A 17,824-nucleotide genomic window follows, 5' to 3' on the forward strand; every position below is an offset into this window, starting at 1 on the left:
CCTAAATTTCCTGGGTAAAGTTCTCTCACTCTCTCTGTGGCAATCTGAATGGAGAAAACTTCCCATTCATGAACCAAAACAAATACCCACTCTAGCACTTCATCTCCAACTAACTTCCCATTGCTTCCTATTTTCTAGATTAGTGAAGCCAAACAGTGTTGGGAACAGAAAATGCTCTATTCAGTATTATGAAAATTCCAACTATCTTTACCTCTGTATTAAAGTTGGCACAGGAACATCAAAGAAATGCAAAGAACAAAGGAATGGAAAATAAACCAACATAAAAAAATGCTTTGCTAGTTTTGAAATGATTGATATTCAATGTAAGAATTCACTCACCAAATCTGGTTAGTCTTTAGTTTTAAGACCTTTAGACAAATGAATGTTAAACAGTTACTTATGTTTGCTTTTAAAGTACACTGTGTATTAGAATCCTTGGGTTATGCCAAGGATGCCTTCCTCTAACAAGACAGGTGCCTAGTTTAGAATATCTGCTGATAGGATATAAGACGCAGTTTCTACTGATGTGTTAACGTTATTATTTATGGCCAAGGTATTAAGATAAGCAATTTTTTCCTGTGGCACAAAACTAACCACAACTATAGCCAAAATTGTAACTCTCAACTGCCTTATATTCACCAATGCAAGATAGTTGGAATTTTAAAAATATGAAGTTGATTTTATTACAAATTTCAGATACACACATTAGAAAACTGTTTTAATTGGACCCTTTACAAAAGTATTAATTTCACCAAGTCTGGAATACTGACAGTGTAAAAGTCTTAAACTAACGTTAAAGCTAACAAATAAAAGGCACAGTATTAACATATTTAAAATAACTAGTGTTCACAGGACAACAGTAAGAGGAGCTTTATAAATAAAGTATTATTAACCTAGATTGAAATTATCCAGAAATGACATGACCAGGAATAAGCCCTTGATTAGTTACAATCCATCATTTCTAAAACTAAGACGCTATTTTCCATAAAAAGAAAACCTAGCAGTCATAACTTTATTATGAAGTCTAATTCCCATACTTTAAGAATGAGCAACTGATGAAGAAAATTTCTGGACGTGATTAAATAGATACAGGAAATCAAAAAAGATATGGAATTGATGAGACTGTACCTAAAATGCAAGTTACACATAGTAAATTATTATTCATGGCTCAAAATTGGGTCACTCAAGTATTTTACCCCAAATTAATTTCAAAGATTTGACAAGTGATAATATGCTATTTTCATATATAAACTGCTAATATCCAGTATTTGTCAAAGGAGGCAACTGTTGTCTATCACAATCTAATACCCACTTTCCAATGGTGTCTGCAAATAGTAACAAATTCTGAACCATAAGTTATAGAAATTAGTCACAAGAGTGCAAAAAGTCCCTGGAGAGAAGTAGTCCACCTAACAATTACAAATATAAGGAAACACTTTACAAAGTTTCATTACTATGAAGATGATTTCCTCTTTGTTCAGACTTTGAACAAATGAAGAATTTTCTTTACTGCAGGAAACAAACTGTAAGTAACAGTGCATTTTTAGGCATAAATAAGTATTTATGTCTTGTTCCAGTATGGTCAGTTTAATACATAAATACTTCAGAAACACAGAAGTTCACATTAGTGGAAAAATCCAAGTTTCTCACGTAACCATTCTTCAGTTAGGTCTTCAGTATTTCTTATTTCAAATACCTGAAGAAAAAAAAAAAACAACCAACCTTAGGTCATATTTTGAGACTCTCCCAAAAAACCCTATATATCAAAAATATTTATATATATATTTGAGTATTAAATGCTGAGTTTTCCTTTCTTTCATATTGGTCATGACTAAATCTGTGTATATTAGATATGACTTTTGGGAGGTACTTTACTTTTTTTAAATGCTAAGTACTCAGATAAAAGTTTAGCAATCAAGATAGTCTAAAAGCAAAACTCTCTTAAAGAATAAATCTACAAATATTCTAAAAGAGCAGTTCTATAAATCTTATCCAGTGGTACTAAGTAATACACAACTAAAATCAATCTAGCTAGGAACTGGAAGCACACATGCTAATCTTTCATAGAGGAAATACCATGAACTATAAGTCCCAGCCACATACCTCCAGCAAGAACTAGAGTACCTGCAGGTCTAGAAAGTACAATGTCTATAAAGAGACAATATAATGAGAAACAAGAGCAGGGATGGGAATTTGAGGCCAGATGTGTTTGAATCCTAACTCTGTCATTTACTGTTATGCAGTCCTGGGCAAGTCATTCATCCTCTGGGCCTCAGTTTATCCATCTACCAACTAGGAATCCACCATCAATTCAGTGGGATTATTGGTAAAAGTAACTTATAAATTGTAAAGCCTTAACTCCAGCACTTTAGGGCAGGCCCAGGATTAGAAGAGACATGAGGTTGCCAACAGAACTCCTTCTTAGAGAAAATCCCCCTTTAGAGGAAATCCCCCTTAGAGCAAATCCAGGTGTTCTTATGCTACCGATGAGGAAAGTACTATTTTTGTCAGTTGGTGGTATCAATAACAACCATATGGTCTAAAAGAAAAATCACTTAAAGACAGTTGCTAAACTGAAGACTGCTAAGTACCCAATGCGAAAACACTGATGCTGGCTTTAAAACCAGAAACAAAATCTTGTTTAGTACTATTTTAATTATGTAATATTCTTCTTCAGAAGAACCTTAAATGTTTATACTTTTTCAACTCAACTATATGCGGAAGTTAAAGCTTGAGAGCAAGTATCCCTCTTACCTTCACCCTTCAAAACTCCATAAAACAATGAGAAATGTTAAAGCAAGTATCTCATATAAAAGATTCCAGCTAAATAAAGTTAATATTAGTAAATATTCTTAGCCATTTAGGACTAGATTTGGAAACAATAGTTGACTGCATAATATGAAATTCCTGTACAAAATATGATTCAGAGATGCCTCAATGCATAATTTTAATCATCAGAATTTACATTATGGAAGATAAAGAACTCTTAATAGATTGAATAGTTACAGTAGCTTTTCTAAAGCTGCCTCCATTTTGAATGTGATTTTTTCCTACTCATAACTACCATTCAAAAAAAGCAACCGTCACTTCAAAAAAAGCAACCATCGCTAAAGACTTCTATTACTTTATTTCCAAATAATAAAAAGCTTTAACTAATTTGTTGCTCTGTTACAACTTTCACCAATCTAAAAAAATACTTAAGTCTTTAGATTACTTACATGCCAAGGGGAAATAATGTCTCAACAAGCAGTACTATGTATAATCAGTAAATATTACATGTAAGTATATAAATATCACCTTGGTTAGTTCAGCTGTTTGGACAAGCTTATTCTTACTCCCAGCATACATCATCTGTTGTTCAGGCTTACATCCTGGAAAAGAGATTAGTGTAGAAATGAGACTTAGATTTTGAAGAAGTGATGCTTTTTATAACTTACTTTTTAAAAATGATACATTTAAGATTTCCGATGCTATCAACTTTACAGTAACTTCAGTCTAAATGTGTATGGGCTGCATTTTGAGTCTTACATTGCATACTGCCTGCACAAAGAGACACAATAGCTAAACTATAAGCAAAAATACATGAAATTAGACCTCTGTAGATCTTGATTTTTAGATTCTTGCAAGCACTTAAAAGCTCTGGCACTACCTTAATACTGAAAAACTTTTCATCACTACCTTAATTTTGATATTAAATATCAAAGTCAATTTAACAATGAATAAAACATGTAAGGTTTTGGGGTAGATAGGGTGCTGGAGTGGGAGATTTGTCCTAAAGAGAAGTTACAGTCTGCTTACATATTAAATTAAACATATATTTTACATTGTAAGCACTAAGCAAATGATACAAATAATATAGTTTAGAGAAGAAATCAGTGAGTAGAGACTCTACTGTGGGTTTGCATGGTGGTAGTGGGAATTCCGGTGATACTCGATACCTTAAATACCAATAAGTCATTTTAATATCCAATGTAAGTAATTCTAGAACTATTCTCAAAATTCTATCACTGATAACTGCTGTTTCAAGATAAACACAAATATTTCATTAGTATTACAACATGTGCAAACTTGTAAACAAAATTAAAATATATAAGAAAAGGTACTTTTGATATTTTATTTATTTATTTTATTTTATTTATTTCTTTTTTTTGTGGGACCCTCGCCGGTGGCTGGGGATCGAACTGGCGCTGCAGAGGTTGCGGGCAGCCTAGCAACCCAGCGCTCAACCGCTGTGCCGCCAGGGGAGGCCCTCTTTTGATATTTTAAAATGTGATTTGTTTCAAGTTCCTTAAAATGAGCACATGATTAGACCTAATGATTACATTTCTAGAATGTTCTCTTAAAAAAATAAGCATGTTCTATGAGGTAATGTTTTATAGTAATTTCTTTTGATGCATTCACATGCCTCAATTTAGGTTATTCAACAATTTTCATCTTTAAAAAAAGTATGAAATTTTTATAGTATAAAAATGATTTAATTAATGAGATCAAAACTAAATATTCACTTACCAACAGGACTGGAGAAAATGAAGCACAGAGGATATGAAACTCTTCCATCATCATGTTGATACTTATAACTATACACAATGAAGGTTTTTCTCAAGTTAAAGAAACTAAAATTATTGTTCCACTTCAAACAACTATTTACTAACAATGTTGTGAAAGAAAATATATACCCAAGGAGTTAGTAAGCAGTAAATTTCTACCAATTCTCTTAGGCCACAGCTTCATTATTCATATCTTAAAATGAAATTATCAGTGGGCCCCAAAGAGAAGTTATAAAATCATGTAATCACTCAAAAATAAATGTTAAGACTGTGTGTTTCTTATCTCGCTCTTGCAATTTTTATTGTAAATATTTAACAGTAAAGGGAATTTTTATAGGATGTAATTCATCCCACCAACACATCAATTTTTCATTTGTTAGTCTAAGACATGAATACATATTTTAGGTATACCTATCTTTAAAATATTGAACAAAGTGAACTTCATTAATAAAACCCTGACCGCTAAAGAAAACATCTTTTTAAAGCACTAAGAAAAGGATATCGAGGTTGTCGTTCAGGTAGTTCATCTTTAAGTTCATCAGGTGAAATGCCCTGACACCATAAAGAGAAATAACCTTTAAGCATTTTGTTAGTCCTAAGTCCTTGGAAATATACTGAGCATCTATTCTACAAATAGGTATGAATTAATAACTACATACCACAACATAAAATTTTATTTTACTAAATTGTATATAAGATCAGGTTATTAAACCCTCAATGCAATCAATACAAGCCCACTCAGTTTAGCTCCATTTAGTAGTCTATGCCTATGCTCCAATTTTTCAGGAAAGAAAGAATGAAATAAGCGAACCTCTCAGAGGAAACAACAGTGCCTGATATTTAGGGGAGAAAAACTCATTTCTTTTCACTCTAACTTTGTTACTTAATTTGATAAACTAAATACTTATGTTATAGGGTTTTGGTTTTCATTACCAGACAACCAATTCGGAAGCAACTTATAAAGTTGACTCAGCTTTTACTGGGCACATAGTCTTAATTTCTACCACTTACTACACTGGATTTCATTAATGTTCTAAAGATGGTGATTAAATTAGCAAGAAAATGTGATAGGCCATAATTAGCACATGCTTTTTATACATAATGAGCATGTATTTAAGGGGTTAGAACTTCAAAAGTACACACAACTAATATAGCATCTTTTGGGAAATAATGATTTTGAACAAATAGTAACTATAAAATTGCAATTAGCTGATCAAACAAACCTCAAGCTCTTCATCCAGTACCACCAGGCGTTTATCCTTATCAATCTTCACTAAAATAAAAATATAGTATGAGTAAACTAATGTGACCTTAATCTATACAAACCACAGAGTTTCAGCCCTTATTTTTGGGTTCGAAATTAAGACATCAAGAAACAAAAGCGTAGCACTCACTCAAAGTTTTGCTTTATGGTCTATCAGCTAATTCTGCTTTTTGAAGCAGTCAACATTAAAAAGCTTTTACCCACAATTCATAGAGCTTAATTTGCTTATTCAGAACTTTAATTCAACACCATACATCTACTGTGTATATGAAAAGCTTTGTAACTCAAATGCAACCTCCTATGATAAGAAAAACTCAGAGAGTGACTAACTGTGATTGAAATAGGTCTATGTAACATGGTTAGAACTACAAGAGAAAGTAGTTCAAATGATAAATATTATCCTGACTAGAGGTCAGGATAAAATAATTGCCAGATCCCCACATTTTAGTGTCAGGATTTCATGGTGCAATAGGATTATTCTGATAAAGCAGATTACCAAATACAGTGATATCTATTTTTCGAGCAGATGAAAAATAATCCAAAGCCAAATTGAAAAAATGTTAAGATAACCTATGCCTCTACTCTTTTCCCTTACTGTGAAAAGTTAGCCATTTTTGGCTTTTCAATTAATTTCATAGTAAATTTCCAATAGCTTTACTTTTTTGTGGCAAAATGATGCTGACACACATTTTTATTAAGAATGTGATGCAATGCCTACATTATTTATTTGTAAAAGAACTAGAAATTATGACAAGTTGTTAACAACTCTTTAATTCACATGTGACAGATGATCCTAAGTAATATGTTGAGTTTTACGTTCTCAGCCCCTCATCCTCCCTTCATCTTTTTATATTACTACCCACATATTAAATATTACCTAAGAATATAAAGGAAATCTTCATAAGATCAGACACGACTCACAATGGAAGAGATAATATGCAAGTTAATTTTCCACTGTCAGAAGTGAATAAACGCTTAAAAATACTCTTCATGAAACCAGAATTCAAGTCTAGAATTGAAATAAGTCCCAAAATCACTCTCAACACAATGTTGAGGTAGAGGCACAAGTTTCTGTTTGAATATATTGGCCAGGCTACTTTTACTCCACTGAGAAGTTAAAGCATAAATTAGATGGAGCACTACAAATGACCAAGTGACCAAGAACATCTTTCTCCAGAGCTGTGTAAGCAGCTAAGAGAAGAACTATGGAGGATACAGGACACTCCACCCCTGCTCTGAGAAGTTAGCTGTTACTTACCTTTTAAATAGATCTAAAAGGGGAGGGAGAGTTTAAAACAGGAGGAGACAAATACATTCTAAAGGTTCAGCTTACTCACTGTAGGTGTAGATAAAACAAACTAAGACCATGTAACTGAGGCAATCACTTTTAGCTTACTTATAATGGCAGCATTGTTTGTTTCTCTGCGAAAACGAAACTTTCTCAGCTTTTCCACTAAATCCTCAGCAACGTCACAAACCACCAAAGACTCACTCTAGAAAAGGAAAAAAAAAATCACAAATAAAATGCCATGACTTTGACATATTATAAAAATACCTTTAAAAAAGGTATACTGACATCTACAAATGTCACTTCTATGAAAGCATAAATGCAATACATGTGAATAATGAGTTTTTAAACCTACCAACCTTTGTAGCTACATTAATCATATAATTTCATCAGAACTGGAGAGAAGGGAAGAATATGGGGAAAAGTTAAGGGTCACTGTGTGCTACTAAAAAGTATGATACTTTTGCTCTTGCAGGAAAACAGGAAATCATCTTATTGTACTTAGAATTAATAAGACCTCAGTTCATTTTTAGTCTCACAACTATTAAAAAATACAAATACAGTATGAAAAATAAACCATAAGAGTAAAGATCAATAACATTTTATATTTTAATTATTATGGGGAATTTTAAAAAGGAGTTATTAACAATTATGAAAGAAAAACCAGAGGAAACAAATAGAAAAACTAAAAAAACCTTTTACAAATGACAAATATTACAGACTCCTCCTTGGATATTTGGCAAGAAAATGATCACAGCACTCTTATTTTAGTGTATAGTATGACTGATTGCAAACAAGAGGATATAATTTTTTTTTCTTGTAATAACCATAAAACTTTGAATACACACAAAAGTAGAGAATAGTGAGAACCCTATGTGCTTATCACTCAGCTTCAACCACTTTCAACATAGCCAGTTTTATTTTATCCAATACCCTCAACACTAGCCCCAGGGATTGCCATACAACCAAGGCCAGAAATCATTTCAACTGTGAATATTTTGGCATGTATCATTAAAAATAACAGTATGTGCCATTAAAAATATAAAGATAGTAATATCATCGCACATTAAAAAAAAACTAACAATTTCAGTATCACATATTCAGATAGAGTTCAAAGTCCCCTCACTGTTTTAAATTTTTTTTAAGCAAGATCTACATACTTGGATGTCTTTTAATATATAGTTTTTCCCCCTCCTTCTTCAAGGACCAATGCTGAGTATATGTGAGACCAATGCTGAACATATGTGTCCAGAAGAATTAAGTCTTCTGATTTTAAGTTAAAATAAAAATTTAATGAAAAAGTAATTTTTTGACCCTGTGCTGGTAAGTACACGTTCAAGTAGGAAATGACTATAATCTTTAAACTGAGAATACTGGTAATATATAAAGTGTGATATACCATAGATTACACCATTATGCAATTAAAAAGTACATCCCACCAACAGGTTCTATCCAATAACTAAGGCTCCTGCAGAAATCATATATGCCCATTCTCTTAGTTCTCTTTAGAGAAAGAGATGCTATAATTATATAGTGCTTCCTGAAGTCAGTATTCAACACTAATCCTTCTCCCCCATCTTTCAAGAAAGATACAGAAATCAGGAAACTAGAATTGCTATTATCTGTTCAACGATTGGTTTGCATAGTCCATTAGTGAAAACTCTCAAATATTTTAGATTTTTGGTTAAGCAAAGACCAATTTATTATGAGTCTTATCTTCCAGTTCTGACACCAGAGCTGTTTATGCAATCCTGACACTCTAAAGATCAGAGACTCAGTGAAAAATATACTGTGATTTAATTGACACAACTTTTGCATGTCATAATAAGGCCAATACCATAATAGGGCCAAACATTTCTTCCCATAAGAGAAAGGACAATTCTAATTACTAATAGTTAGGGTAAACATTTAAGAGTATATGCCTTGAAAACAACTATACATAGTAAATGTTAATGCACAAAGAAAGTTAAGTGGCAATTTGAGTTCAAGTGTTCATTTATTGGTTTATCATATAGTGAACATTTAATGAATGCTAGCACTATGTTAAGTGTTAGGGCTACAACATATAAAATAAATAAATAACATGGTTTGTCCTCAGGTCTAGTAGACAATAGACTTGTGTCAAATGATCAGGCAAAATGCATTTATAGCTTTATTTTTATTTTTATTTATTTATTTATTTATTTTTTAAATAGAGGCATGTTTTATTTATTTATTTATTTGTTTGTTTGTTTTTGTTTATACATGCACTGGGTACAGTCAGAAGCGCGGGAGGGTGAGAGAATTCGCCAGAGCCAGAGCGGGGAGCAGAGCAGGCAGAAGGACCGAAGTACACTGCTGAGGGGAGCAGCGGGCGGCAGGAGGGGTCTGCGCGCCATGTGGGACCCTCCTCTGGTGGCCGGGGGGCAGCCGGGGATCGAACCGGCGGCGCTCAACCGCTGCGCCACCGGAGAGGCCCTGCATTTATAGCTTTGATAGAGCTAGGAAGGAGAGGCGTTATCGATCTGATGCCTAGTGAGGAACAGCGCCGTCACAGACTATCTTCCTGATAAGAGGAATGTGAAGGACCAAAACTGCCTGTGCAAAGACCCTCTGATTAAGTGAGCATGACACATCCATGCTCAAGCACAGAGAATGAGCAAGAACCTGGAACATGATACAAGAGGAGGTTGGTAGGGTCCAGAGCACAAAGGACCCAGTTTGGTATTTTTCCTAGAGAACAAAGCGAAGCCACTAAAGTGTTTCAAGCAGGGTGCTGATAAGAAATGTGATCAAATTTGATTGTAGGGGACAGTCAGAGGGGTTGGATGAAAGGAGTGTGCAAGACTAGTTAACTGGCAAACTAGTAGTCCACGTGGGAGATGAAAAGTGGCTTAGACAGGTTGAGGAGGATAAAAAGAGCTAGGTGAATATTGCTAATAATAGTTAACATTGGGCCTCCCCTGGTGGCGCAGCGGTTGAGCGCTGGGCTGCGAAACTGCCCGCAGCACGTGGCACGCAGACCTCTCCTGCTGTGCCCGCTGCTCTCCTCAGCAGTGTATTTCATCGGTTTGCCTGTTCTGTTCCCTGCTCTGGCTCTGGTGAATTCTCTCACCATCCTGCACTTCTGACTATACCCAGTACTTGTATAAATAAATCTTAAAAAAAAAAAAATAGTTAACATGTCTTAATCACATAAAAGAAACACTGCTATACCCTTTATATGGATCCCCCCTCATACTCAAAAGAACCCATGCAATGGGTTGTGATTTAGAAGAAAGTAAGGTTTAGAGAAGCTAAGTACCTTTCCCAAAGTTACATAACTAATGCAGCCAGAATTGAACCCAGGCAGCCAGACCTCTACCTGCTTAACCCCTACAAAGGAGCTGGTGACAGAATGGAACTGAAAGGGAGATAGGTGGGTTAGGAAGTAGAATTACTAAGATGAATCCCAGATTTCTCACTTGTGTAACAGACTGACATGCTACCTTTCACTAAATTAAGGAACAGTTAGACCAGGTTTGAGAAGAAAGATCGTAAGTTCAATTTTGGACAAAATGAGGTGCCTTTGAGACACCCAAGTGGTGAAAGCTTCCCAGGGATGTTATTTATATAGTGGAATATACAGATCTGAGCTGGTTCTCAAAAAACAAGGTCTGCAATACAAGATCACTAGTCATCTGCATATAGGTAGGTGGTAACTGAAGCCATGAGTGTAGGTAAGAAAAGAAGGAAATAGAATACAAAATGAAAAACAAAAGCAAACAAAAAAGATTAGTGGCGCCTAGGACTCCTACGTGAGATGTCCAGGGAAGAACAGTGTGCATGGGACACAGATGGACCAACAGGGCAAGCAGGGGGGAAAACCAGGAGTTCTGTATCCCAGAATTCAAGGGGGAAGCATGAAGCAAGAGAATGATTCCAAAAGAAGAGTGTCAATACTCAGAATGCAACTGAAAGGTCCGGAAAGATGAGAAAGAGAGCACTTAGATTTAGTGACCATGACCTTTAGATGGAGGATGGGCCCGTGAAATAAGTGGCAGGTCTGAGACAGGACATGGTGTGTGTTGGGGGGGGGGTAGTGAGAGAAAAGGAGAGTACTTTTTTTGTAATTAAAGAAACGAGCATATTTTAAAAGCCTATGCGGAAGATCCAGAACACCCTGCTTGGGCACACAATTTAATTCTCCACTTTATTTTGAGCGTGGAGTCCGTCCCCTAGGAGAAACGAAGCCATGGCCCCCACACCAGGCAACACTAAAGCTTCTGACTCACACTTTCAAGTTGCCAAAGCCTTGGGTCAAAAGGTTTCCAGCAGCCTCAATGCGAAGAAAGCAAAGCTCAAAGACATCCTTAGAGGCACACGGGGGAAGGAGACAGGCTGAAGAACGCCAGAAGAACGGGATCGGAAGTGGACCCCTCCCCAATCGCTTCCAGGCTCCAGGCGCTGGGCGCCCGCCCGCCCTTTAGGCCTGGCCCTGGCAGAGAACCCCGCGTCTGGGGAAGCCCTCTGCGGGGCCGAACTACTGGCCCCCCGACTCTTCATTTCAGGAGCGGGACCCCTCCATCAGCAGCCGCGCCAGAGTCCCAGAGCCCGCTGGGCGGGTCGCCGCTGGACGGGCCGGAGGATGCTGCCCTAGGCGGGGCGGCGGCTGGGGAGGCCACGTCTGGCAGTGCGCGCCCGCCACAGCCCGCGGAAGCGGCGCCGACCCACCCCGGGCACCGCCAGCCGAAAAGGGCTTGGGGAATCAGGAAAGCCCAGCAGGCTGGCCCAGCCCTCTGGCCCCCGCCCTCCCCCGCGGCAACTCACCATTTTCCTTCCGGCCGTCAGCAGCCTCTCGCCTTCCCTCGGGTCCCTTTAAGAATGGCGCGACCGCCGCCTCCCTTCCTTTCCCGGCGCCGGCGGAGCCACGCCCCCCGACGGACGCGGCGGGCGCGCACGTGACGCGGACGGCAGGAGGCGCGGCTCAAAATTAGCCTGAACGCCAGTGTCTGCGCTTCTGTCCCCCGAGGGGCGGGTGTTGGGACTGGTTTGAAGTGGGGACTAGGGCAAGATACACTGAGAAGTCAAGCCAATTCTCGGCTCCTTTTAACTTACCGCAAACTCTGAGAGCAATGTCATCACATGATTAAATCAATGTGTGTTGTCAGCAGCCTACCTTCCAAATCTGACCTTCCCCAACTCTATTGTAACACTTTCTACCTCTCCCTCCCAGGAATCTCACCTCCAAATCCCATCACCTACCAGGACTTGGCTAATATATTTATTTCATCAATAGCATTCATTAACTGAAGTATGGTTGAGTAACGATTAATGTTTAGATGATTGCTATTGCACGCCATTACCTAATCATTCATTATAAATAAATTTTTGTGAGAGGAAGAGATTCGTTGGAGCAAGTCAGCATTTGAAGCTGTGAGAAAAGTTGTTTGGAAGAAGCAAAATGCAAACTCTAGAATTTAAAGGAGAAAACTGAGCAATATCTGTAATTATAATGAATATAGCAACCCTTTGACCCATCAATAACACTTAAAGGAAATTTATTATATATACATTCCTACCCACAGAAAACAATATAATTGCAGATTAACTGTCACAACATTGCTCCTCATAACAAAAGCCTTCTAACAACTATTACCAATAGAGAATTATATTAAGTCTGTGATTTCTATATCTGGTATACTATGCAGCCTTCAAAAAGTATAAGTAAGGGGCCTCCCCAGTGGCACAGCGGTTGAGTGCTGGGTTGCGAAGCTGCCCGCAGCCTCTGCAGCGCCAGTTCGATCCCCGGATGCTCTCTGGCCACCGGAGGAGGATCCCACATGGCGCACAGACCTCTCCTGCCGCCCGCTGCTCCCCTCGGCAGTGTACTTCGGTCCCTCTGCCTGCTCTGCTCCCCGCTCTGGCTCTGGTGGCTCTGGTGAATTCTTTCACCCTCCCGCGCTTCTGACTGTACCCAGTGCTTGTATAAATAAATAAATAAATAAATAAATCTTAAAAAAAAAAAAAAGTATAAGTAACATTCTGTGTGCTGAGTTGGAACAATTGCCAAAACCTATTGGCCAGAGACTAAAGTACCTTGCAGGACAACTATTGATTTTTATATATATTCTTAAAAAATATAGAAAGAGACAAAAAAGAACTGGCATCATCAAAGAGGCTATCCAGACCGCCAATAAGTGCATGGAAAATGTTCATCATCACTCTTAATAAGGGAGACATAGGCCAAAACCCCAAAGAGTTATCATCTGACACTCAAGAGAACTGCATACCTAATAAAGACCCCCAGAAACAGTGCTGGAGAAGATGTGGAGAAAGAAGAACCATAATTCACACTGTTGGTGGGAATGTAAACTGGTGCAGCCATTTTGCAAGGTGATCTGGGTTTACCTTAAAAAAATTAAAAATGGAAATATCTTCTGACCTAGCAATCCCACTCTTGGGCTTCTATCTGAAGTACATGAAACCAGAATAGTAAAGACTCTGAAAATTGAGCTACATACTGTGTCTTGTTTGTGGTGATGAACTCTACATATTTGTTAAAACTTACAGAACTGTAAACAGGATTGTTGAATTTTACTGCATATAAATTGAAAATTAAGATTTAAAATAGTGTGAAAAAAGAAAGAAACAACTGTGGGAAGTGGAGACGCAAGCAAGGACACCATTCAGCAAGGAGGAAAGGCCTTGCCTTTGCCTCTTCTAGAAGATGAAACTGATGGTTGGAACCGCGTTGGCATCTTAGCAATAAGGCTACATGGTGGGGCAAAACGGATGTTTGATAGCCATCCAGGGAAGATAGGACCTGGAAAAGAGGAAAGAGTGATTTGTGAGAAATTCCCAGAAACCATAGAATATTCTGTACCATAATTTATCAACCTCCCCAATATTGATATTTGGAATCAGATCATTCTTTTTGTGGGTGGCTGTGCATGCATTATAGGGTGTTTAGCAGCATCCCTGTCCTCTACCTACTAGAGGGTAGAAGCATCTGCCTAATTGTGACAACCAAAATAAGTCCAGAATTTGTCCTGTTATTATAGGGGGAAGCTGGAGCAGGAAGGTGGCGGATCCCCCCCAGTTGAGAATGAGAACTGTTCTGGATAAATGACTTACGCTTTGGGCCACAGACCAAGTACCACACATATTGTCAGTGTTGCTCAGTTAGAGCAGTTTTCTGATAACCTCTTGCCTCTTAGAATATTTAGATAACAGTAGCCCAACATTTCAGACCAGGAGAGTTTTTACTAGAGGGACTTGGAACTTCAGTGAGCTACAAAGGGTTAGGCTGTTAGGTCTACCAAGGTATTATAAGATTTTTCACAACTTAGGTCATCTGTGGCATCCCATGCAAACTGTATATTGATGTAATTCTATTGTGTAGTGATTATCTCAAAGATGGATACTCACAGTTATGACACTTATTAATTCCTATTGTTGTCTTCAAAATAGAAAAAATTTGCCCTTACAGGTAATAATGTAGGATAAAGAAAGTTCATATAAAGTAGATGAAAGGGTTGGCAGCTTCAAGAAAACTGTATAATGGAGATAACAAGTTTTGAAAACAGTGACTTTTTTTTTTTTAATTTCTCTTATGAGACCCTCTCCTTGGTTGACTAGAAACATCTGTCAGTGTCAAAGGATGAACAGAAATATGATGTCAGGAAACAAAAAGGAAGAAAGCAGCTTTGCCAACTAAAATAGGATCTCTGACTCCCCAGAAGCACTGTAATCTTGAAAACGCCACGCACTACTAAAAGTAAGTTGTTGTGTTTTTTTTTTAATAAAATTGTAAGTCTTCAATAACATTTCAAAATCCAGACCTTGGCAAAGTTAAAAGTGGCATTTAATATATGCCATATTGTAGAGAAAAGTGAGACTATGACATAAGGAAAGTACCTGCTGAGTGGGAAGGAGGGAGTCTTTCCCTTCTGGCCTGGTGGAGTGTAGGAAGGAGAAGGGGCTAGAGTAAGGGCAGCAGACAGTCAAACTTAACCTGCTCAGGCTGGCGTCTCAGAGGTGGAGGCGGGAAGGGGTTTGGTAAAGCATCCAAGTAGGGGTGGTATTGGAAAATCTGAAGAGATTTGGATTGGAAGTTGCTTTCCCTCTGAGCAAGGAGGAAAGGCCTTGCCTTTGGCTGGCCTGATGGCTGGAACTGCATTGGCATCTTAGCAATAAGGCTACCTGATGGAGAAAACGGATGCCTGGTTGCCTTGCACGGTGGATCACTGTATCAGACCTGCATTACTTTCTTCTGGACTTTCACTGAAAGAGAAATAAGCTTCTATCTAAAGTATTTATTAATTGTGTCCTTCATAAGATGACTCATTTCTAATTAATCATCCACCTTATTGCAAGTCCTCATCCCTCTCCTAATAAGAGTTACCAATATTTCTTGCCTGGACTTTTGAAAGAGTATATTAATTGATATGATATGGAGATATTGACTCATATCCATCCCAGCATCCTTCCAATGAGCTCCACAATAGTCAAAGTGATTAATTCAAAATGCAACTAGCTGTCATGCCCTATATTAGTTTGCCCAGGTTGCTCTAGTGGAATACCACAGACTGAGGGCTAAAACAAAACAGATTTATATTCTCACAATTCTAGAGGCTGGAAATCCAAGGTGCCAGCAGACTTTTTAGTGGGCCTTTCTCCATGAGTTGCAGATGGACACTTCAGAGTGTCCTCCCATAATCTTTTCTCTGTACCCATACACAGAAAGAGAGCTATCTCTGGTCTCTTTCTAACAAGAATACCAGTCCTGTTGGATTAGGGTTCTACATTTAAGAACCCATTTAACCATAATTACCTCTTTAAAAGCCCTATTTCCAAATATAGTCACATTGTGGGTAAGATCTTCAACATATGAATTCCAGGTTGGAGAGAGGGAACACAATTTGGTACATAATATTCTTCTTCAATAACAACAGTGACTTCTCTTAGGGGAAAATCGAGTAGTTAAAATGGCAAGATTCCAGTGTGGTCTGGACCCTAGTTGTCTCCCCATTTTTATTTCACATTTTCATTCTCCACAACTTAACCATCCCAACCTTTCATTTTCACAGGTATCCTACGATTTCTTAACCTGATTTCTCAGCCTTTGCCCAAGCTGTGGCTGCTGTATTAAATGTCCTTCCTACCCTCCTGTCTCTTTGCCTGGTATTCCTCTATCTATCTGCTTTCAACTTGATCATCTGTTTTTGAAGAAAGCCTTCCCTGATCTATGTTATTTCTCCATTCCTGTATTGTATGTTCTCATAGCTCCATGTACCTCTTTTTAATGGTACTTACTGTAATTTTGCTTTTTTGTTTTGTTTAAAATCTTTGGTTAATGTTTGTCTTTCCCATTAGATAATAAACTTCATGAGAACAGTTATGTGCCATTTTTTTTATTGTGTTCTTAATGCTTTCTACAGTGTCTGGCATATTCAGAATGAATAAGTATGAAATATGTGGAGCCAGGTCATGTAGAGATGCATAGGCCAGATAAGGAACTTGGGATTTTATCTTCAAAGATATTTAGTATGAGAATCAAGAATTTTCAGCAGTGGAGTGAGATAGATATGTGTTTAAAAAAATAAGATGTGTTAAAAATCATTTTTCCAACACTGTACAAAATGTATTAGAGAGAATCTATTTTAGAAGTAAAGTGACAAGGTTTGATGATTGTAGCAGATATCCAAATGGCAATAAGAGTTTGAATTGAATTCATGCTAATTCCTGTTCTTTTTTGAGAATTTTGCAGTGTAAACTAGGTTAGTCTCAGTTTTCTCCACTGCTGGTTTAGGATTTGGCTTTCAAGATCTGGTTGGTGAATTATCCTTCTTCATCTGTTTTCCATCTTTCATTATATTGCTTCTGCTATTTTATTTCCTGTTCTTGTTTTTGCTTATTTAAAAAACCTTTTACTATAGTCTTAGTGGAGTTTGGGGAAGAAGCAAAATTATAGGCATATGTTTAACATACTAATTTAACCTGAAGTTCCCGACATTTTTGTTTTCATTATGAAAATATTTATTGTTTAGTGCAATAAAATTACTTTTCATATTGGCCAAGATTTTTGTCATTACAATAAGAAATGGTGGGAAAAACAAGGATGAAGGGGTAGGAGCATAAACTGGCACAGTTCTGGAAAGCAGTGTTTCTCCAATTAGCATTGCCAATGGAATGTTGCTCTGAATGAATAAGAGACATGTGGGTTCAAAATTATGTACATAATTTTGGAACCATAAGTTCCACCTATACGAATTTATTTTAAGAAATTATATAATTTTAAGAATGTTCATTGTGTTGTTCTTATAATAAAAATTTTTCCAACTGAGTGCTAATTAAACAGCTGTAAATCAAATATGTAGTCATTAAAAATTATGTTGTTGAAATAAGCTTCTCACACAGCACAGTTCCAAAACAGACAGAATATATGGTCATTCGCCAAGGAATACGTGAAGCCATAGAACAAATTTAGCCTGTTTTTCTCCAATACTAATTTTAATGGTGACGTGGTAGTCTTGAACCACATCATGGCTAGCCATCCTTTGTCCCTTTCTTCCTTGAAACAAAACCCTGATTTGTAGCAGAGTATGTTGCCGCTCAGAATAAGACTACATTTTCCTCTCTCTTTGGTAGCTAGATGTGGCCATGGGACTAAACGCAAACAAACAAAATACCTGTGAAAATGTTGTGAGAGACTCCCAGCTAGGCTACCTTGACAGAGCTGACTGCTGGGAATGAGGAGAGGGG

The 17,824-nt window shown here is 37.4% G+C and overlaps 1 protein-coding gene across 1 annotated transcript; it reads right to left on the reverse strand.

Moving 5' to 3' along the window:
• Positions 1–665: 665 nt before the first annotated feature.
• Positions 666–11,986, reverse strand: GMFB (glia maturation factor beta). The gene is made up of 7 exons (XM_037503370.1): positions 11,888–11,986; positions 7,208–7,304; positions 5,771–5,820; positions 5,050–5,099; positions 4,510–4,592; positions 3,298–3,371; positions 666–1,696 (listed from the first exon to the last, which is right to left on the reverse strand). Exons 1-7 carry the CDS (start codon positions 11,888–11,890, stop codon positions 1,625–1,627), a joined length of 429 nt encoding a protein of 142 aa, XP_037359267.1. The 5' UTR covers positions 11,891–11,986; the 3' UTR covers positions 666–1,624.
• Between the last annotated feature and the right edge of the window lie 5,838 nt (positions 11,987–17,824).

Source organism: Talpa occidentalis, unplaced genomic scaffold (genome assembly GCF_014898055.3).
Source record: "Talpa occidentalis isolate TD23 unplaced genomic scaffold, MPIMG_talOcc4v2.1 talOcc4.11, whole genome shotgun sequence".
NCBI lineage: Eukaryota > Metazoa > Chordata > Mammalia > Eulipotyphla > Talpidae > Talpa > Talpa occidentalis.